Source organism: Martes martes, assembly GCF_963455335.1.
Source record: "Martes martes genome assembly, chromosome: 3".
Lineage (NCBI taxonomy): Eukaryota > Metazoa > Chordata > Mammalia > Carnivora > Mustelidae > Martes > Martes martes.
Window position 1 is genome coordinate 146897168 of NC_137890.1, and position 23853 is coordinate 146921020.

The 23853-nt window shown below is 40.2% G+C and overlaps 1 protein-coding gene across 1 annotated transcript in view; it reads left to right on the forward strand.

Moving 5' to 3' along the window:
• The window catches only part of NEB (nebulin), a 207053-nt gene that overhangs the window by 45316 nt on the left and 137884 nt on the right, over positions 1-23853 (forward strand). The window contains exons 30-48 of the mRNA XM_080798838.1: positions 744-842; positions 1608-1712; positions 1796-1903; positions 3361-3672; positions 3777-3983; positions 6742-6846; positions 7518-7625; positions 9451-9762; positions 10736-10942; positions 13211-13315; positions 14576-14683; positions 15881-16192; positions 17106-17312; positions 17774-17878; positions 18035-18142; positions 18762-19073; positions 20444-20650; positions 22038-22142; positions 23110-23217. Coding sequence (XP_080654964.1) covers positions 744-842; positions 1608-1712; positions 1796-1903; positions 3361-3672; positions 3777-3983; positions 6742-6846; positions 7518-7625; positions 9451-9762; positions 10736-10942; positions 13211-13315; positions 14576-14683; positions 15881-16192; positions 17106-17312; positions 17774-17878; positions 18035-18142; positions 18762-19073; positions 20444-20650; positions 22038-22142; positions 23110-23217 — 3240 coding nt within the window. The remainder of the gene's footprint in view (positions 1-743; positions 843-1607; positions 1713-1795; positions 1904-3360; positions 3673-3776; positions 3984-6741; positions 6847-7517; positions 7626-9450; positions 9763-10735; positions 10943-13210; positions 13316-14575; positions 14684-15880; positions 16193-17105; positions 17313-17773; positions 17879-18034; positions 18143-18761; positions 19074-20443; positions 20651-22037; positions 22143-23109; positions 23218-23853) is intronic.

Genomic DNA, 23853 nt, shown 5'->3' on the forward strand with positions numbered 1-23853 from the left:
CAGAGGTTTTTCATGAAAGTTCTTCTGGGTTGGTGGTTTTCAGAAGTCTGAAGCTGAGTGATGCTTCTTCATACGCAGAGCGGGATGTATAACATGCACAAAGGAAGAAGACTGGGAGAGTAGCTGGAGAAGGATCTAGAAATGTAGCTAGAAGTTACCAGCTTCCTGTTGGAACACCTTCCATTGTCCTCTCTCCTGTAGCTCCTCAGCGCTTTAGTGATGACCTGTGTACTGACCACACAGAGGCTACAGAACAAGAGTCCTCCCTTTCTTATGGGAACCCCTAGCTGTTGTCCTAATTCCTCAGTCCCTCCTCCCTCAACCAGAGAGCCTCTTTATTTCAGTTTAAGCAACAGCCACCTGAGAGCCTGTTAGTGTCACACAAAAGACACTCCAAATAACCTCGCATGCTTTTCTGGTAATCCTTTAGTAAACTTTGGGTTGTTTCTGGGTTCTGTCTAGCAGAGAGTACCCTCTTTCGTTTCACAAGCAAGAAATTATCTGGTTCCTGCAAGTTGTATTGGTCTGTTCTGCCCCAGGCCATCCAAAATTAAGCCAATTTTTTAAACACCGGCTTTTGTATTGTATTCATCTTTTCCCCCAAGCCAACCAAGAACTGAGTATTTATATATTTTAAAATCCAGAAAAATCCTTGTCCCTCCAAAATAAATTTCAAGGATTTTTATGTATTAGCCTTCATGATAGTAATATTCTTGTTTTTCTTGTTTTAATTCACCAAACAGAAAAAATACCGCCAACATCCAGACACTCTCAAGTTTACCTCGATTGAAGATGCCCCGATCATAGTGCAGTCGAAAATCAACCAGGCCCAGAGAAGTGACGTAAGTATTCACTCTATCTGTATTTTAATACATGTTAACTCATACTGGTACGTCTGTATTCTAAATATGTTGATTACCTGTAGTTCTTAGGCAATCTGAAGAGACCCAGTTACATGAGCAGCTGTGTACCTCTCCCAGCAGCTCGTTAGTAAACACACCTCATTCCAGTTTTTTGAGTATTACGTATGCTGTGCTGACTGTCCTTTCAGCTATCTAATGTCGCCTCCCAAGGAGGAGGTCAGGGGCTTCTCCTGATGACAAGAAACACTACAAGCCCATTTCTAGGAAAGACCAGGAAAATGAATACAGGCAACACACCTTACAGAGGAGTTACACTGTAAGAACTAAGACACGAATCAGGTAGAGTAAAAACCACCATAGGTCCTGTCCGTCACCCACAGATGGTTTGCATATCCCATCCGATTAGCCTTCTCTGTGTTCGGGAAAGTGTCTGCAGGTTAACATCTTCATCAGGTCACCTCCCTGGGCTAACTTCTGTGAGGTGCTCTTACTGGAGTTCAGAGCTTCCTAGCGCATACCGAGGGACCTTGGCCAAAGCTGAACTGGCACAAGGTTGGGACCCTGAGCGTTGCATATGAGACCTTGAAGGCCTACAGATCTTTGCAGGTGAATGTGGGAATGACCCAGAGAACGTCTTTCATGAAAAGCACCACTGTGCCATGTGATCTGTTCCGAGATTATTTTCTTGCGTCCTTAAACTCTTTCCCCTACTTGTTGGTTCATGCATTTCTTTTCATCTTTCAGGTTGCCTACAAAGCCAAAGGAGAAGAAATTCTTCACAAATACAGCCTGCCAGCGGACCTGCCCCAGTTCATCCAGGCTAAAGTTAATGCCTACAATATCAGTGAGGTGTGCCCATGAGCTCGGCTACTGATTGTGTGTGAAGCCTTTTCCAAATGGGCCTCGGTTACAAGATGACTTTTTTCTTTCAGAATATGTACAAAACAGACTTGAAAGATTTGAGCAAGAAGGGATATGACCTGAGATCAGACGCAATTCCCATCAGAGCTGCCAAAGCTGCCAGGCAGGCAGCAAGTGATGTAAGTCCTTCCGATGGTTGCCGGTGTGTAACGAGAACATGTGGGCAGGGGTAGACCTGTTGTCCAGAAGTCATCACATCTGCTGTCCCCAGCTGGAAGTGAGTCCTGCTGAAAACTATTTAGAAAGGAAAATTCCCTAACCAGATCTGAATTTTCCTGGGGGTAAGGATTTGTAGAACTTTTACTGACCTCATTCTATTGAGGCGCCTGAAGTTAAAGGTCTCCTCCGTATTTCTGCACAAATTCACATTATTCCCCTTGTAGAAATAAACAAGTCATTCACTAATTAAGTTTTAATAGACTCCTGGTGGTAAGATTTTGACTCCGAACTTGCCTAATTTATATGACTTCCCTCTTTCCTCTTTTTTTTTTTTTTTTTTTTACTTCATTGCTTCCAGAGATGGATGAGTTAGATCTAAGGTGCATAGCAGTTTTTAGGTTCCATGAAAGTTAGAAATTTTGTTTGTCTTTGTTTTTTTTCCTTATCTTACTTTAACCCAGCTGCAAATTAGTTACTTTCCTCTTTGAGATTCAAATCAAATTGACTCAAGCCCCCACCTGTTGACCCCAAGGAAGTGGGGTACCCTCCCCCCTGCTTGTTGCAGATATTCTAAGGTTTATTGTCTTTCCATCACCTCCAGCTCCTGGTTTGCCCACCGTGATTTTGCTCTAGCTCACCTGAACTCTCCTGCCCTGGCCTCCCTTGTTTTTCTGGTCTTCATGATCCAGAGATGGAACACAGCCCTGTCTTTTGGTTCCCCCCAAGTCCCAAGTACAACTTCATTGATTGAACTGAAGTTGACATTGCACGGATGTAAATAAATTACAACCGAATTATAAAAGCCCTACCATCCAAAATTCCTTACCTATTCCCTTTCTCTGTGGATGCTGTCCTCCAGCTCCTTCCCACCCCTACATATACACAAACCTTCCTTCACATCTCTTCTTCTCAGTTTCCCATGCTTCTTCCCAGATCTCCCCAAGCGAGGTCAGTTCTTTTCACTTTATTACTCAGAACCAATTCGTGTTTACATACAACTGGCTCTGGGTCTCCCTTTGAATATCCAAAGACTCATTAACATTCTACTACCACTCACATAGGCAGCTATTTGGGGTCTCCTATAGCAGCACAATGTAATTGGTAAAGATTGCAGAATGTTTATCTTTTCATTTGTCTCTACAAGGGACTTAACTTTACCTTGTCACAGACACGAATTACGGCCATGCTTCCACCCCAGCCTCTCTCAGGTGGCCAAAGTAGTGACAGTTAATCAGATGGGCTCTCTGTAACATTTTAATTTTACCAGGCTGCATTTCAGACTGTATACAAGTGAATATCTAATTGTTTGGTTATTGAAGTAATTTCTGGGAAGCTCCATGCTTTAGGTCACAGCCTCATTGTTTAGTAAAATCTTCATAACTACATTTTAAAATCTGTCCACTTTTGTTTCCCACAGGTTCAGTACAAAAAAGATTATGAAAAAGCCAAAGGGAAAATGGTTGGCTTCCAGAGTCTCCAAGATGATCCTAAACTGGTTCACTCTATGAATGTGGCTAAGCTACAATCAGACCGGGAGTATAAAAAAGACTATGAGAAGACAAAAACAAAATACAACACGCCCCATGATATGTTCAACGTTGTGGCAGCCAAGAAAGCACAGGATGTTGCCAGCAATGTCAACTATAAGCATCAGCTCCATCATTACACCTATCTGCCTGATGCCATGGACCTGGAGTTGTCTAAAAATATGATGCACATACAGAGCGATGTAAGTGACACGTACTCCCCAAGACAATCCCTACTCCAGAGTCAGAACCTACGTGAGAACTTACTGCTGGAGGCCCTTACTCCTCTTTTGTCCCTTTGCTGTAGAACGCCTATAAGGAAGACTACAACACCTGGATGAAAGGCATAGGCTGGATACCTATTGGCAGTCTGGAGGCAGAAAAAGTTAAGAAAGCGGGTGATGCCCTGAATGAAAAGAAGTACAGGCAACACCCAGACACCCTCAAATTTACCAGCATCGTGGACTCCCCAGTGATGGTCCAGGCACAACAGAACACAAAGCAAGTTAGTGATGTAAGTACAAGAGAGGGGGCGAAGAATGGAGGGAGGCTTTAACAAAATAAATAGCAGCTCAAAATTTTTATTCTTCTGAGCCATTAATTTTCCTTTTACTTTATTTAATTGAAAATAATTATTTTTAGTTATATATATTTATTTGTTATTTTAATAATAAAATAAATACAATTATTTTTAGTTTGGGGGCCCCTGAGTGGCTCAGTTGGTTAAGTGTCTGACTCTTGATCTCATCTCATCTTAATCTCAGAGTCGTGAGTTCAAGCCCTATATTGGATTCCATGCTGGGTGTGGAGCTTACTTCAAAACAAAACAAAGCAAAACAAAACATAGACCACAACAATTATTTTCAGTTTGTACACTACCATTTTCTTTTTCTTTTATCTTGTATTTATTTTCCTTTTTAAAACATCTTCCTTTTTAGCTGCCTTTGAAATACTCTGTTGTTGGAATAAACTTGTGATGTTTATCCACTCTCATACTACACATGTGTATGCACATGCAAAATTTAGACTTAAGTTCCAGACACTTTATTTTTTTTTAAAGATTTTATTTATTTATTTGACAGACAGAGATCATAAATAGGCAGAGAGGCAGGCAGGGGGAGGGCGGGGGGTGTGGGGGAAGCAGGCTCCTTGCTGAGCAGAGAGCCTGCTGCAGGGCTTGATCCCAGCACTCTGAGATCATGACCTGAGCCAAAAGCAGAGGCTTTAACCCACTGAGCCACCCAGGCACCCCAAATTCCAGACACTTTAAAGTAGCAAATTCATCACACTCAATTCTATATTAAGTTGCTTATATTTGCTTTTCATATATAAAATACTAATACTGGGAAATAATTCACATGAATATGTGGTTTTGCTTCTCAAAACTCATCATACACCAATATTATAGAGGCTTTTAAAAATTTAAGTCTTGGAGATTAGTATGTTTTTTGCCTGCCTGTCCATGAACAATGTATATGACCTGGCTAAAGTCTGATCAAAGGAAAGTTTAGTGTATAGAAGAATTAAAGGTACATCGAAAGCATTCATTTATTAATTTGTTGAATGAATGTTTTTGAACACCTTCCCTGTGCCTGGCATTGTGTCATATTCTGATGGTATAAAGATGATGCAGACAGGGATTAGTGAGTTGTAGGATACAACAAGGTTATAAGAGTATGAGACAAAGGCATGCATAGAACCAGAACATTGCCATACCAAGAGGTGAATGCTACAGGAGAGGTATGCGCCAAGTACAAGCCAAGAAGGTAACCACACACCAGGGCTTCCCAGGCAAATAGGCAAGGGTACATTCTTGGCGTGAAAAAAAACAACAACAACAACATAATGACTGACAAGAGGTAATGAATGGAAAGACAATGAAAGGCTTGGGTTTGTTACCTGATCATTGAGAGTCTTGTGTGCCCACTTGTACTTTGGACTTTGTGGGCTAGGTAATGGGAGGTATTGAAGATTTTGATCCATGGAGTTGCATTATCAGGTCTGTGTTCTAAAACACAGCTCTGACAAGGAGTACTGAGACTGCATTGGTGAGGGGAGAGATTGGAGCTAAGAAGATTGATTAAAAGCTGCTACAGAAATCCAGCAGAAGTCTCATTTGGAGTTCAACTGAGTCAGTAGCAATGGCAAAGGAGATGTGTAGAAGGTGGACTGGATGAGATTCTATGAATGCTTAGCTATGGTTTCTAAAGGCAGTGAGGAAGTAAAGATAGGTCTTGGGTGCCTAGAAGAAATTTTTTTTAGTATTGGAGGATTCAAATAGGCATCAGCCTCCTTAGACTTTGTGATACATACATAGCAGTTTATGTGTGATATCCCACATAAACATGCCTGAGGGCTTCCATGATCAATGATAGTCAAGACATTGGAAAGCTACTTGTGATCCCAGTTGTATTGTTGACTTTAGAAATTAAGCAATTTATTTCTTTTCTATTACCAAGAGGAAGATATAATACAAGTTCTATATCATGCACCTAGATGTCTTTCTGACATCTGTAAAAGGATAAAATAGGGTAAATATGAAATGGTAAACCTTTTACGTATACTAGGTTTACATATAAGGGTGTTCATATTATGAGAAGATTATTATATGGTTTTACTGTTATAATTATAACTGGAAAGTTTTTAGCAGAAGTGAAAGACTCATTCTAAATGACATTTTCTGGGAATCAAAAACCAAAAAACAAGACTTTAAGAACTGTTGACTCTACTAGCAAAGACTGGATTTTGCTGGCTTTGGTGAATTCTGTTTATTCAAGTTAGGGTTGCACATTTGAACTTATTTTCCATTCATCTCTAGCAGTCAAAGGTCTCTGTTTTCTATTTTTCTCTCTGTTTTAATACAGAGTTTTAGGTCTTTCTAAAGATAACAAAATGCTTGAGTTCTTTAAAAATGGGAAAATACCTCTGGTGGGTTTTTTTTTTTAAATATTTTATTTATTTGACAGAGAGAGTGAGCAAGGCACTTGAGCACAAGAAGGGGGAGGGGCAGAGGAAGAGGGAGAAGCAGACTCCCCACTGAACAGGGAGCCCAATGCACGGCTTGATCCCAGGACCCTGGGATCGTGACCTGAGCCAAAGGCAGACATTTAACTGACTGAGCCACCCTGACACCCCTGCTTTGATGATTCTTAACAATAAAAATAGTGGGGGAATAGTGTGCTAGGGAATAACTCCTTTAAATGGGCAATTAAAACATTTTCCTTTTTTGTGCTATCGGTAATGCATTTTGATTTTGTGATTCTGTGTTGCAGATCTTATACAAAGCTAAAGGGGAAGATGTGAAGCATAAATACACTATGAGTCCTGATCTTCCTCAGTTTCTCCAGGCCAAGTGCAATGCTTACAATATAAGTGATGTGAGTAGGGTTTTTGACGGGGTGTGTAGTCCAAACATGATGGCACAACAGTAGAATTTCAGAACAGGATGGGGCCTTGATAATTATTTAGGTCAGTTTCCCACATACCTCGTATGAAGCCTATCCCATGATGAGGGCCCTCTGCCTCTTAAGTCAGCCTTTTCAAGGGTGGGACAACTCAAAAGGATGTAACATTTTCCCTTAAGGGGAGCCCAACATCTATTCCTCTGAAACTTTGATTTAGTTTTCTTAGTTTTGCAAGTGGAGGAAGATGATCCTGCAGCAAGATAAGAATTAATGAAATCCTTTCATTACAACAAACCTGACATTTCTGAAGCTTGCTACCAGGTCTTTCCTTGACCTTCCTTTCGGAAGAGTGGACACTTCATTTTCTCTAGTTGGTCCCCACACACCATGGTTTCCAGAACCTTTATTCCACTCCTCTAGATCCACTCCAGTTTCGCTTTGGGTGAATAATTGGTGCAGTGTCCTATAATTTCATGCTACACAAAGTGTGACATTTGCTAATGTGACTTCCTAAAGCAGAATGGACTGTAGGAGATTCCTTTAGCTTGTATCTGGAAAAGAACAAAACAATCCCCGCAATTTAAGAATCACTTTAGCTGATTAATACACGGTATGCTGACATCCTTTTTCTTTTGACATCACAGGTCTGTTATAAACGGGACTGGCATGATTTAATAGCCAAGGGCAACAATGTGCTGGGGGATGCAATTCCCATCGCTGCGGCCAAAGCATCCAGAAACATCGCCAGTGACGTGAGTACAAATTTTAGGTGAAATGTTGGGTGATTGCCTGCTTTAAAAGTAATCAAATGTGTGCTGGCCTAAATGATAACACATTGAAAACAATATGTTGAATTAATGACATTGAAATTCTCCACAAAATGTTGTTTTGAAAACCTGTCACTTTTTCAGCATTCTGTGATTCTTTTCAGTTGACCCCACTTGGTGGAGCTGTCATAAATCTGACAGCCGCTTTCTCCCCTGATTCATAGGCCAAATTACCTTTACTGACACATTTCCCTGACAGCCCACATTTATTTTCAGTGAGAACACCCTAACTGACACTAACACTTTAAATTCAAATGACTGCCTACATTATGATGGTATTAAGAAGATTGAAAAGAAAAAAAAAAGATTGAAAAGGTGTTAGATAAAATGTAAAGATTTTATAAACCAAATGGGAAAAGGCCCATTTTTCTTGAACATAATTTTGTGTATGTAAATCGATGTCCATGTCATCTGTATTAGGAAAAGTAATGCACTTATACTTTTTCCCGTCATCGAAGATCAGAAATTTCAAAAAGCACACGTGCCCGGTAGGCTTCGCTGCCACGCACTATTCTGGGGGCTACAATCACGGTTGGAGAAAAGAAAGAAACCACCCGTGTGTACAGACCACATGGGAGCCAAGGGTGTAAGAATTCTACAGCTTTCCTTATTAGGATGCCATGGAAAATGTGCTCCTCAAAGATTTGCACACCACTGTGAAGTAAATTTCTACCTTAAGGACTAAGTGCAAGTCTAAAGTGTGACATTATCATTTTTTTTGCCTTAGACCTTGAGCAGAGCTTTTTCTAACATGCTTAGAAATGTCTTGATAGTCCTTCTGCCTGCTAAATTCTTGTTTACAAATCAATGCATAAATGACAGGAGCAGAGTGTCTGCAGAGTTAAAGTGGATTTGAGTTCTCTTGCATAAAAATTGAGGTTTTGTCCTGTTACCTCCAGTATAACTCCATCTACACCCCACCGCCAGTTCCAGCAGTGAGAGACCTTGGGCTGCAGGGCCTGAGCAGTGCGGTTTTTACTGCCCAGGGGAAGCTCACAGCCAGCCCTGCCCTGCAGCAGCTCTTGAGTTCAGCTGCAGCCGCTTCAGCAGCGAGCTTGGAAAGTAGCTGCTGAGAAATGCGTGGGGAGGGTCTACATGTCTATGCAGCATCTAATTTGATGCCACCTAGAAAGAAGAGGGGTTTTGTTTTAACCTTATCCCATCAGCCTGAGACAACACAGTAGTTTTCCACCTCCCACCCCAAGGACACTGAGTGTGAACTTGCATGTAGACCTTTAGAGTGTCTTCTGCATCTGTTGCAAACATTATCACCCAGCCAAAGGGAACAGCAAATGGAAGATTTTCTCAATAATTTCTAATGTTCTGTGATGTATGTTAACATACTGTGGTGGTAATAACATATTGGATTGGGAAAATTCATATCCCAGGAAACCAAGAGGTATTGGCCTTTTATTTGTAATGTGTCTTATTTATATTAAGCATAAAAATTCAGATGGCTTTAAGTAAGGTTCTACATGCAAATGCATTTGTAGGATTTAGAGTAAAGAAAGAAACTGGTCCTGAATTTATCATAATACCCATTTGTGATCCCGCAGTGTTGGAAATAAGTGTTTTCACTCTGAACTTTCTGGGGCACATGGGAGTGGGTGGGTTTGCATTTGTTTTTTGCATTTCTTGTACAGTCTTCCAGAAAGCGACAAGGTTTTAGGTTGCCTTGCATGTGAATGTACTTGCTACACCTAATGTTATCAATGCCTAGGACTTTGTGAACCAAATTTTGCCTTTGCAGTATAAATACAAGGAAGCTTATGAGAAGTCAAAAGGGAAGCATGTGGGTTTCAGAAGCCTCCAGGATGATCCCAAACTGGTCCATTACATGAATGTGGCAAAGATGCAGTCAGATCGTGAATACAAGAAGAACTATGAGAACACCAAAACCAGCTACCATACCCCAGGGGACATGGTTAGCATTACTGCTGCAAAGTCGGCCCAGGATGTCGTCACCAACGTCAACTACAAACAGCCCATACACCATTACACGTACCTACCTGATGCCATGAGTCTCGAGCACACCAGGAATGTGAATCAGATTCAGAGTGATGTGAGTATATATAATCTAACAGACACAGAAATGTTGGTACTTAAGGGATAATCATTTCTTCCTGTTTTAGTAGACTTCACAATACAGGAAGATATTTGAAAAATGTACTTTAAAATAAACAGTCATTATTGAAAGACTAACAGAGGCCTGGTAGACGAGCTGTGTTTTTGCTGGCTTTCTGTATTCCTACTGTAATCATTGATACTGTCTTTATTAACTTGTGGATCAAAGATAAAACTATATTCCACCAAGTGTATTAGCCCTTGATTCTCAACAAGAGGAAGTAGCTGTTCTTGGCAGGCCTGCTCTAATGGTGATATGTATAATGCAAAATAGTATTCTCTCTTCTTTCTGAATTCAAGAAAGTTTTTTTTCTTTTTTTAACTAAAAATCATACTCTGATGCATGTTAATCTATGTGACGAGTCATCTAGAATGAACCAGGAAAGCTTTGTGATTGCAGCATGATTCATGGAGAGCTGCACGGCGAGGCTGTTTAATATTCAGGGCATTTCCTTCTGCAGGAACCAGATTTCTGCAAGAATCATCCTCTGTGAGGGAATATACGGTGTTCATTTATTGTCGCTCAACGAAGGTGTCTCTCCCCAGCTGAGATCACGAATAGCCTAGGTGGACGGGATGGGTGAAATTCAAAGTTATGGAGTTTTCAGTGAAATCAAAAAGAAAGCCCAATTTATTGTCAAAAGAGACAAAAAATTTTTTTAGCATTAGCCATGGAAATATGTGGCCTAGATTCCCTCTGTGTTACATAATGCACTCTAACAACAGAACTTTTTCTTATTACCAAATTCTGGGTAAGAAGCTCAGTGGCGTACATGGTGAAAGTCTTCCTCTCAGACATGAGCATGCTGGAAGTGTTGCTATTCGTTTCCTCTGGGTAGAATTGCAGATTTCAGAGACACCCTTTGAGTATTCTGTAGGCTATCTCCTCATACGAGATTACTCTCTTACAGAATGTGTATAAAGACGAGTATAACAACTTCTTCAAGGGCATTGGATGGATCCCTATTGGTTCTCTGGAGGTTGAGAAGGTCAAGAAAGCAGGTGACGCTTTAAATGAGAAGAAGTATCGACAGCATCCAGATACCATCAAGTTCACAAGTGTGCCTGATTCCATGGGCATGGTTTTGGCTCAGCAGAACACAAAGCAGCTAAGCGATGTAAGTGGTTTCCCTTCAGAAGGGTTTATCCAGGGGCGCCTGGGATTATCTGTGGATTTTATTTCTCAGACCAGACTCTGTTGGTACATTATCACAGATATACAGCGGCGCCTGGGCAGCTTGGTCTGTTAGGCAGCCGACTCTTGATTTTGGCTTAGGTCACGATCTCGGGGTCCTGGGATTGGGCCCTGTGTTGGGCTCTGCACTTGGCAAGGAGTTGGCTTGAGGATTCTCTCTTCTCGTCTCCCTGTGCTCCTATCCCCACTCGAGTGTGTGCGTGCACTCTCTCTCAAATAAATAAATTTTTAAAAAGCATTTATCCGTGAATAACCCCCATTCCACCATCCTTCTTAATTCAACATGTGAACGTGCATCTGTGTTAGCACATCAACTGCTTTCAGGGATATAATAGAAAGGTCTTAGTTTTGAAACAGCACAGAACTTGAACAAAGAGTATGGGGGGGAGAGAAGGAGGATTTTCCAAATTTGCTTCATTTTCCAAATGTAGAGAATCTGTGCTATTTACAAGCAGACCCCTATCATTATATACATGAAATGAAATGAAATGATTACTGTTATCATCTGTGATTCCATCTGAATTGTAAACCAAGCTATTCATTCCTCTGAGTTGCAACAGTTCTACCTAGCTGCAAGGGGAGAAGGCATAATGTCCTAATCCTCTTGCATAAGAGCTCCATGTTCTGAAAGGCAAGCCAGAGAGAGGCCTCTGGGGAGGAGGTTAGAGTTTACTTTCAGAGTCAGCCGAGCTTCATTCCGGAGCCCAGGTCTATCTGGACCCTTATTCTTAGCCAGAGCCTAATTACAATGCTCAGTGCTTCCCCTCATTGGGTAATTTCAGAGTTCCATTAAAATACCTCCACCAGAAAGAGAGCAGGAGGTAAAAAGCAAAGAAAAGAAGAGGTTGTGTGTTTTTAGCCCCAGATATTGGAAGGTGTTTGGCTCAGATTTGAGAATTATCCATGGATTTTCTTTCTCAGGCCAGTCTCTGTTGTCACATTACCACGGGTATTTTGAGATGAGCTCTATTGTAGTAGTAATGAATATGGAGACTCTTTTGATTTCTTTTGTTCTCGCTGTGGTTTTCCAGTTAGCTAGGAGAATGGGACATTCACTCATTTTCTACCCCATCCCAGTAAACGCCATCAACATCTACCCAGTGACTCCTGCCAGAAACCTGAATGTCATTACTGATGCCTCCCTGCATGGTCCCAGCATCAGGGCACTTCGGTCTCTCCCAGCGTCCCGTGGGGCACTTGCATGTCATTAAGCTGCCAGCAGTTGGTTAGGGCTTCCCTGTCTCTCATGGGGACAACTGTAGTAAGCTGGTATCTGGCCTCCCTGCCTGGGGTCTCCTGTGACAACCGGAAGAACTGTCTTAAAATGTGAATCACAGCTCTCTTAAAACCTCTTAGTAACTTCTCCTTGAACTTAAAAGCTAAACGTGTTAGCATGGCTGAAAAGACCCTCGGCTCTGTGGCCCTGCTCCCCATCCTAATTCTGTTGTACCTCTTCGGCACACTCCAGCCCCGTGACACAGGCTGCGTTCCGTCACTCATGCTAACCTTGCATTTTCCAGACTCAGGGCCCCAAGTGCTCTGCTTCGGCCTGGACCCCTCCCTTTTCCTCAAGCCTGGGCATAAAGCCTATCTCCTTAGAGAGCCTTTGCTGACTACCCTTGTTTCTTTCCCGAAGTTGTTCCATTTACAACACATCACACATTCTAGCTCTATCTTATAGTTTATATTTTTATTTTGTCTCCTCTACTGTACTGTAACCTTGAAGAGGCCATGTCTGCCTTTGTCAACACTTTATAGGCAGAAACCTATCACCCTAGCTGACCCATAGAGCTATCCAATAAATACTGGTGGAATGAGCAGATGGATATGTCTGCTAACACCCTGCCATATAGTACTATAGGTATTTGGCTTGGATATGGAAAAACACAAATGATAACCTTCCTTTTTAAAGGGGTGTGTATTGGGCACCTGGGTGGCTCAGTGGGTTAAAGCCTCTGCCTTTGGCTCGGGTCATGATCTCAGGGTCCTGGGATCGAGCCCCACATCGGGCTCTCTGCCTGGTGGGGAGCCTGCTTCCCCCCCTCTCTCTGCCTGCCTCTCTGCCTACTTGTGATCCTCTCTCTGTGTGTCAAATAAATAAATAAAATCTTTAAAAAAAAAAAGGGTGTGTATTGATAAAACTGACATTATGTCAGCTAATGATATTTGCATTCTGCCTCCTTTGTTTTAGTTGAACTACAAGGTGGAGGGGGAGAAACTGAAGCACAAGTACACTATGGACCCTGAACTGCCTCAGTTTATTCAGGCCAAGGTCAACGCCCTCAACATAAGTGATGTGAGTATTTGGGCTGGTACCCGTCTAATATTGCTAACACAGGCCTCTTCTTTCCAGTTCTGTATAACTCTAGCAGCTAGAATTTTAAGGGCAGCAAACTGGGTGTGGATCTTTTGAGTCTGTGTTCGAGGAGGTCGTTGAGAAGACATGACCGCTGGTTAACCTGTGAGCTAGACCCGGGAGAGGCTCCTCACCCCTTCCGCTGCCCTTGGGATGCACGCTCTGCCCACCGTTCCCACAGTGGGAACCATCTTCAGGGACGCAGCCTTGCTAGAGCAGTATGCTGTTGAGATCATCTGAATGGTAGACATGACTAAACTCAGTTAAGGCCTCTGTATAAAATTCTGAGATTGTGGTGGGCAGGTGAGGAGAGCTTGTCTTGTGGCTGCCCAAGACAAGCCTTGTATGTAAGTTCTCTTGTTTATTAAACCTGCCACCTACCAATCTGTGGGCTCCCTCTTTGTTCAGTTTCATCTTGCCCTCCATGTGCAGTCTGGTTTTTGAATCAACAGTCTAAAGACTGGCCCATTATCAGGAAACATGGGACTAGAAGTTACCATAAACTTTCATTTGATACAGCCTATTCCAGACTGTGGACTATGACTCATTAGTGGGTTTTAAAATTAATCTAGTAGGTGATATTGCACTTTTAAAAAAGTGAAACAAAATGAGATACACAAGATTGGAAAGTACAGTAGTGAACAGTCTGTAATAAGGACAAATATTGCTTTATAATCTTGTTTCAGTTATTAAAACTTGTATGAAAGTTTATTGTAATTTTCTTGAGAAACTTTTTTTGCATGTAACGAGCCTCTTGGGTAGTCTAGTACATAATTGGTGGTGATCTTTAAATTCACTATTATGAGTTTTTACTTTTGGCTTTAAAAAAAGTTGGTAAATTCTAATTTAAAAACATAACAAACCTGGATAAAATCATTCATTTCTTAAAAGATGACATAGTCATTTTTCCTATCATTTTAGGCTCTCTTTTATCTCCAAATAAACATTTTTTATACTCATTTCTATGCTTTTGTTTTATTTGAAAACTTTCCCTGCTTTCCTAAGTAATATTTAAACATTAAGAGTGATTAAATCTGGGTGGTACTGAATTTCTTATTTTAGTTTTCATACCTTTCTGTAAGTATTAATTGTTTCATCACAAAAAATATAAGAAAAGTATTCCATGTTTATTTTAGAAAAGCTTGAAAATACAGAAATATGTTCAACTAGAATAATAAAATACTCTTTCCTTTTTTCAAGTCTCATTATAAAGCAGACTGGAAGAAGACTCTTGCTAAGGGCTATGATTTGAGACCAGATGCTATTCCAATTGTTGCTGCAAAAAGTTCAAGGAATATTGCTAGTGATGTAAGTATAATTTGAAAGTAGAAAACTTTTCTTCTCTATATTTTAAAAATCTCTACATGGTATGCGAGGCTGTGCGCTGTATTAGGAAATAAATAAATTGTAACATAAAAATATTTCCTAACAGCGTAAGTGCCAATGACTTTCTTATATTACTTCACTTTAAAATCTTTAGAAATTCAATACAGTTGCGGCAAAGAAGAAAATTCTTTGTTTTAAATCGTGAAATAGTTGGAACTGTCATTGGTATCATTCTTATGAACTTGGAAACTGCTTTTTATTTGGATTTTCTAAAAAAAAAGCCTTGACGTACTAAAATGTCACTGTATTAAAAAAAAGCCTCCAACTGGCGATTCACAGACCTGTACCCCTGGGGATAAAAAGACATTATATGTTTATTAAAATAAATTAATTTAAAAAATCATGTAGGTAGGGAGAGGGTGGTGGGGTTACAGACACTGGGGAGGGTATGTGATATGGTGAGTGCTGTGAAGTGTGTAAACCTGGCGATTCACAGACCTGTACCCCTGGGGCTAATAATACATTATATATTTAGTAAAAAAAAAAAAAAAAAAAAAAAAAGCCTCCAAGTTTTTAAAAGAATACAATTTTTTAATATAATTTTCATAAAGAAAAAATCTGGTAAAATAGGAAAACCAGGAAGAATTATAGATTAAATGATAGGATCTTAGTTACTTACGTACTTACTTAATTACTTTCTATAAATTAAGTTTTCTTTTCATATGAATTGATATAATACCTTGATAGAGTAAAAACTCATTCATTTGAAGTCCAATAAAAATAAATTGCATAAGAGCTTTGCTAAAATTTATTCGGGATTATGCAAGTACTTTTAAAGCAATGCAAATTATTTGGAAATAGATCATTAAAAAAATACACACCAAATCTTTAATAAACTTTTCAGGAATATTTGAGAATATTCAATGAATCTCTTTATGAATAATCTAGAAGTAAACCACACGTTATCCCATTCTTAATTATCCCCAGAGCAGATCTCAAGACCCTCCATTAGAAATATTTTGTCAGTTCTTTATTTAAAAATACTAAAAAATTTAGATGTTACGTGGATTCAGACCAAATTTGGTTATTGCTTAATCTGTTATGTAGATTCAGTCTAACACTTCAGCATTTCTTACAATTGACCCTATCAAACTTCTGTCTGCCCTTCTTTTTCATTAGTTCAAGTATAAGGAGGCTTATGAGAAAGCCAAAGGCAGGCAAATTGGATTTCTCAGTCTTCAGGATGATCCTAAACTGGTTCATTACATGAATGTGGCCAAGATGCAATCAGATCGTGAGTACAAAAAGGGCTATGAAGCCAGCAAGACCAGGTATCACACGCCCTTGGACATGTTCAGCGTGACAGCAGCCAAGAAATCTCAGGAGGTCGTTACCAACGCCAACTACAAACAACCCTTCCACAGCTACACTCTGCTACCTGATGCCTTGAACGTGGAACATTCCAGGAATGCAATGCAGATCCAAAGCGATGTATGTAATGGCCAACAGATTATTGGCATAGAGTTAGTTATCCATTTCTAGCTGGTGGGAGGGAAGAACAAGAACTTGGCAGTCCCACGTACCTCATCTTAAACCTGGCCGGACTCACTATAATCAGAGATCCTCTCCAGAATTTGGAGTTTCAGAATTTCACTCATTTGAACTATACATAGCTTTAAAATTTGTTTTGGTTATTGTGTGTGTGTGCGTGTGCGTGTGTGTGTATGTATACTAGACACAAGTACGTGATGTATTCTGTGAAAAACTAAGAGGCTCAAATGGGTGCAATGTAATATCTTTTCCTATGTGAAATTCTTTTACCTTTTCCTTCAAGAAAGTTAAGTTTTAGAAAGGAATTATTGGATCAGTTTTTCCAGTTCAAAACTACCACAAATGCAATCACTTATTTTTTTTTAAGATTTTATGTTTAAGTAATCTCTGCACCCAATGTGGGGCTCAAACTCACAATTCTGGGGGCGCCTGGGTGGCTCAGCGAGTTAAAGCCTCTGCTTTCGGCTCAGGTTATGATCCCAGGGTCCTGGGATAGAGCCCCGCATCGGGCTCTCTGCTTACCAGGGAGCCTGCTTCTTCCTCTCTCTATCTCTCTCTGCCTCCTTGTGATCTCTGTCAAATAAATAAATCTTTAAGAAAACCAAAAACAAACAAAAACCCCTCACAATTCTGAGATCGAGAGTCACATGGTCTAGCGACTGAGCCAGCCAGGAGCCCCTGAATGCAGTCGCTTTTAAAATTCTTTTTTTCCAAATGATGGTAGGGCATAAAAAGCAGGGGATTCTTTTCTCCCTCATTTTTTCTTTCTTTTTGATGAAGAGTAAATCATCTAGCCAAAGAAACCCAAGCCCTGACTCTTTCTGAAATGAAAATTTCCTTTTTCATTGTAAAGAATCTATACAAATCCGACTTCACCAACTGGATGAAGGGAATCGGCTGGGTCCCGATAGAATCACTAGAGGTGGAGAAAGCAAAGAAAGCCGGAGAGATCCTTAGTGAGAAGAAGTATCGCCAGCACCCTGAGAAGCTGAAGTTCACCTATGCCATGGACACGATGGAACAAGCCCTTAACAAAAGTAACAAACTGAATATGGATAAGGTAGGAGCTCCCCTGCTGGTCTCAGCCCCAGAACACTTGACCCTGGCGGTGCTGCTATAATCGTCCTCATTTTTATCTTTCTGATGGTCGCGGTGGCAGTGGTGGCGATGGTGGGAGGGGGCATTCTATGACCTTCATCATTTCTAGAGAGATCCCACACACACTGACACAGGCTGTCTATCTACACCACGCTGAGGGTGCGACAGAACCGCAAAATTCCATGTAGCATGAGGTTGGGGCAAGATGGCATTTGTTGTCTTTGTGGAAGAGGGCTCTCTATTTTGATGGTTTTTTCCCTCATTGTGTGTTCAGTCTCATCAGCCCATCTTCTTGCTGTGTCATCCATTTGCCAGTATCAGAGTTCACCACTTCTGTCGTGGGGATGTGAGTCTCCTTCTGTCGACAGCACTGTTACAGACTTGTCCCGCTGTACACTCATGTGCCTGTCCTCCTTGTTGCAGAGGCTCTACACTGAAAAATGGAACAAAGACAAGACCACCATTCATGTCATGCCCGATACTCCAGACATTTTACTTTCCAGAATGAACCAAATCACCATGAGTGATGTAAGTAGATTAACAACAACAATAAAGTGGGAGAGGACGTTAGAGGGAACTAATACTTAAGGAATGTCTCTTTCATATACCAACCACGCAAAATCAGGATTCCCATTCTAACTCAAATAACAAGTTGCTGGTACTATTCTATTTCATTCTATTTAGAAACTGTACAAAGCTGGTTGGGAAGAAGAAAAGAAGAAAGGATATGACCTGAGGCCTGATGCCATCCCAATAAAGGCTGCCAAAGCCTGTAGAGACATTGCCAGTGATGTAAGTGCTTCCACTGGGCCTTCTTTAGGCTGAGCAAATAAGCAAATGAGCCAAATTCGTGTGTGTGTATTCAAGAGCTGCAGTCAACCCTACCCAGTGTCGCTGGGACCATCATCCGTGAAACACATAAGACATTTTCCTTCACCCAGTCCAAGGGCCCTCTAATCATTTGTTCATTATTTGTTGTAAAAAGTGACTGGGTTTTGTTAAAATAAGTTGTTTTTAGAGTATTCAAATCATTTATAGGCAGTTCTGAGCAAATATTGGATACAGTCTACTCATTTTACCCAAGAGACCATTGATTAGGCTCTTTCCTAAATTAAAGATGCACCATGAGAAATTGTGCCTTTAGCCCATTCCGGTGAGACTGCTGAGTGGGAAAAGCTGCTTTCTAAAGCACCCTAAGGCAACTTATTCGTGGATCTCTTAGATTAACTCTGAGATCATTTTCTTTCCAAGGACTCGAGTCCGGCAAGAGATTTCAAGTAAAAAGGTTTTGCTCCATCCCTGTGAGCTCTAAAACCATACACCTTTGACCAAGTTAATGGCATCTAATGAGTTATATTATGCTCTCTTCCCTTCGCTACCTTCCTCACTGTGCTGCTTTTCCCATCCACAGTACAAATACAAGCAAGCCTACGAGCAAGCCAAAGGGAAACACATTGGCTTCCGGAGCCTAGAGGACGACCCCAAGTTGGTGCACTTCATGCAAGTGGCCAAGATGCAGTCAGACCGGGAATACAAGAAGGGATATGAGAAATCAAAGACTTCCTTCCACACCCCGGTGGACATGCTGAGCGTGGTGGCAGCCAAGAAGTCTCAGGAAGTGGCCACCAACGCCAACTACAGAAATGTGATCCATTCCTACAACATGCTTCCCGACGCCATGGGCTTTGAATTGGCCAAAAATATGATGCAGATTCAAAGTGATGTACGTGACAGCCACATCATTTGCAGAACACCGACTATAGTTAATAAGCAAATCAGGAATGACCCTAAATGAGGACTTTTTAAACTTCTGAAAGAGATTCATGTGTAATTTCCCAGCAAGTTGTTTATATTTTACCTTAGGTAGAGTTTGTTTCTTTTAACAAAAGGGGATGATATATTCTAGACACCAAAGTCTTATTTTCTACCATTATTGCTGTGAGGATAGGGGGATGCTGGATTCAGCTAGGGCAAATGAAAATTTGTTTCAGAGAACATGTTGAAGGAAACATGTTGAGCAAAGAGAGTTAGAAGCAGAAACAGCTCCTGGTAAACAAGTAAGGTGCAAGTCAGGAAGTCCGACTACTTGCTAGCTCCTGCCCCTCACTCCTCACCAGCGTTTATTCCACTTTTTCCAACCCCAATACAAGCAATTGCATGTATTACTTGCTGATGAAACATTGAGGAGGTAGAAGTTCTTGGAACAAATGTGAGGAAGGCACAAAGTAGAAGCAAGAATTCAGCTGTAGAGGCCATTTATTTGGCAGATGGGAGAAAAGAATTTAAATTACGAGCCAAAGGCAGGTCACGCCAAGCCCGTGTTTCTCTTTAGGAATGTAAGAGCTGAGCACTTAATTCCTAAGCAGGTACATAGTGCCCACATTAAAGCACCGAGGAAGAGTTATAGAGGAAAATAACAGTATTAAGGGGAAAAAAGCAAAATTTGCAGAGAATACCAGTGAGGTTTCTGGCATACCCAAGGGAATTGTAACAATGGTGGGTGATCAAAGCTTACGATGAAATAGAGAATTGGAGTCCTGGGTGAGTCATCTGTCAACCATGGAAACTTGGGGAATTTTTCTAAAAATTTAGACCAACAGTCAGTGCTCATCAGATCACATGCAACTAATAAATCATTGAACACTACGTTAAAAACCCATGATGTAAAAAAAAAAAAAAAAAACTAATGATGTACTATATGTTGGTTAATTGAACTTAAATTAAAACAATGTATATAGGCCAAAAGCACAAATTTAAAAAACAGAGATTGTCAGAATGAAAAAAAAAAGCATAGTCACCTTTCTCGAGATCGCAGTCACATGATAGCCAATCTAGTTGGTATTTCTTAGCATTTTTTCCTTACAAAGGCATTTAGGAAAACAAATCACAAAGATATTACTGCTTATTTTTAATTTCTCATGCAAAGAAATGTAAAAAAAAAAAAAAAAGATAATGTTTAGGGACAAAAATGGTTGGAGTTCGATATGCTATTGGTTAAAAACCAAAGTGGAACTTAGGAAATACTGAATACCCACTCCTGGTTCTTGGTAGCTTTGGTTTCTTCTGATCCCCGAACAATTTCCTCTTTTGCAGAATCAGTACAAAGCTGACTACGTTGACTTCATGAAGGGCATTGGATGGCTCCCTCTGGGCTCACTGGAGGCTGAGAAAAACAAGAAAGCCATGGAGATAATCAGTGAAAAGAAGTACCGCCAACACCCAGACACTTTGAAGTATTCCACTTTGATGGACTCAATGAACATGGTTTTGGCCCAGAATAATGCAAAAATTATGAATGAAGTGAGTCTTTCAATATTGTAATATTTCTTGTACACCAGGAAAATGCCAGGCCTTCTTACATTTGATCTACAGGTTTTGATAATAGTTTTAGGGCATCACAATTACTGTTCATTCAGCTTTGAAAAAGGGACTTATGGATTAAAAAAAAAAAATAGAAACTAGTCCTAATTAGTGGCGCCCTAAATGTTCAATGAACCACTGTGTCCAACAGACATAAGAAAATACGAGTCGTTCCTTTTCATGCATATTTTGAAAGAAGTCTTGTTTGTCTAAGGTGAGGATGAGTAGAAGTTCACAACACTGAAACAGCAGATTATTTGCCTGACAGCTGGGTGTTGGGATCCACTCCAGTTTCCTAGCTGCTTTAATGGAATCAAGGGAGACTCCTCGATCCTGTGGCTATAGCGGCATTCCGAAGCAGGACATTCTCTGGGCAAATCACAAGAGCAGTTTTTCTCTGCAAGTAGTTCCTTGGGTCATTAATTTTTCCAGCCTTTAGAAAAGCCTTCCTGTATTTTGAAATTTATTAGCCATGATAGATATCAAGACCAAAAAGCATATCTACCTTGGACTTTGGTTTTTAAGTTATAAATAAGAAAAGAATTGCAGCAACATTGGTTATATTGTATGGATCATAATTTGAAATGCTGCTGATTAGCAAAAGAAAGAAAGAAAAACGTTATTTGGACTTTAACATTAAGCAGTTGAAGAACATGATGGTCCTACTTGTACTAGAGAGAGCTGTTTTATGCTAAGTGTCTGAGTAGATCCCTTGGAGTCCTCTGAGAGAGAAAATTGATTTGTCAAGATGACTGATCTCTTGGACAGGGACTTGTCTAAAAGACAAGGCACAGATCTCAGTGTCCCTTTTAAGATTTAGTATTTAAACTATTATAAGCTCACATTTATTTTTTAGATGTTAAACCTTTTATTTCTTTTTCAGGGCAATGATTTATTAATCATTTCAGAATAATGATGCCAAGATAAGAATCATCAGCCTCTTCTTGCAGAGTTGTGGAAATGATGTCCCAGACCTGCTGTGTGTCTTTAGGCAAGGTGCATTACTTCTCTGGGTTATGATTTTCTCAACTCTGCAATAAGAGGATTCAACTGATGATCACCAAGACGTCTCTCAGTGTAGCATTTGCTCTTCCTATGGTTCTCATCTTGGCATCATTTTACTTTCCATCTTACATCCTCTCTGCTGTCTTCTTTGAATTAGTACCTTTTCCATTTAAATTGAAAAAATAAGATCTAGCTAATAAAAATAATAAAATATTGGTATTTATATACAATTATATAAAGTATGTACACACACACAAAATGAGCACCTTTTAAGATTTTTAAATACTAACTTTCACTTTTTTTTTTTTCCTAAACTTTCCAGCACCTCTACAAACAAGCATGGGAGGCTGATAAGACCAAAGTCCACATTATGCCCGATATCCCCCAGATTGTCTTGGCGAAGGCAAATGCAATTAATATGAGTGATGTAAGTATAATTCCCCGTGGTTTATTTGAACCAGTATAAACTAATCAATGTCTCTCAATTATAAGAATGAATGTTTTGAAAATAAGAGTAGGAATACACAAATGAACATCTTTCTCTTTCTAATCTTGCTTTGCTAAGAGTTGGAGTCGGCCTGTGGATGGGACTTGGGCCCTGCAGTTAGGAATTTGAAGGGCAGCTGGATTTTGTTTAGGAGCGGATACTCCTCAAACTAAGAGACTTGGCAGGAAGAGAAGGGCTTGGGGGCCCCAAAAGAGAAAAAGGAAGTGAGAATCCCAGGACCTAGTTCTTGGAGTCTCTCCACCAAGGCTTTGAGATGGTCCTAAAGAAGGGGTCTTGGGAAAAAGTTAAGTGGGAAGGGAAGAAGAACATTTTGAAGAATTTGGAGCAAGCTCCATAACAAGGAATATTCAACACTTAGAAAATGCGTGTTTTATTTCACTTTCTTTCTCAACCTAACCATGGTTGCTAGGAAATCTCTAATCCTACCAGTGTTTTCTGTTTTCCCTGAATTATGCAGGGATTTGTGGTTGATGACTTATTTTTGAATTGTAGAATCCACACAGTTACATAAATAAAAGTGTCGATTGCAAAATAGTGAAGTTTACTTTTGATGTAAGAGTATGGTTGTTTTGTAGTCTTCTCTTGACTTTTAACTGATAAAAATGTATCAGTGCGAATCTACTGGGCTTTCACATTTTTAAACATATTTATAACCTAATGGAAACCATTAAGTTTTACTTTTTCCGGTAGTTTCCTGAAGATATGTTCAGGTGTGTAACAGACTTTTTTCCAACACAATTTTGTTATTTATAAGAACATTTATCCATCAAACCACCAATGAAGCATTCTAAAAAATAAAAACAATACCACAGTGCTAGTTTACTCTCTTCAAATAAACCCAGGCTTTCTTATTTAGAAGAACATTATCCCTTGCCTCTCTTTACAGAAACTCTACAAACTTTCTTTGGAAGAATCTAGAAAGAAAGGCTATGATCTCAGAACTGATGCAATTCCTATCAAAGCTGCCAAAGCCTCAAGAGATATTGCAAGTGATGTAAGTCTGAAGGAAAACACTCACCTGGCTGGGGTTTTTTCCTAATTTACCAAAATAGTAAGGGCTGAATTTTGGAAACACTTGTATTCTGTGAATGCTTTTTAGGTTTGGTCTTTTGTTTTCTCTGGTATTTCTGAAAACAAAAACAAAAACAAAGAGAATGCTAACCACATTATGACCACATGTCTGTGTGCCCTCCCTGGCTCATGAGATCTAGGTGAATTTTCTTTGAACTCCATCCCCAACGCTATGGCCTGTAGAAATCCAAAGCCCTTCACCAAGCTTTCCTGGTGAAAGATTTGGGTTGTTCTTACTTCGTGCCTCTTAGGAAGTCTCTTCCTAACAGGATGTCTCATTAAATGGTGTGCTAGAGATGCTGATCTTTTGGACTCATGACAGCTGATTATTAAATAATCAGGAGTTTTGCAAGCCAGTTGTTAAATTCTTGGTAGCTTGACACCAGCGATGGTGGGAGTATTTACACCACAGAGACTGACAAACATGACAGATCAGGGCTTTTTCCTTCCAGAGAGCTGGTGTGCCAGCTCACCATTACCATAACATAACACCTGTATGAAACTCAGTTCTTTCATTTGGTTGTTTCTGCAGGAAATCTTCTCAGTGACTGCTGTGTGA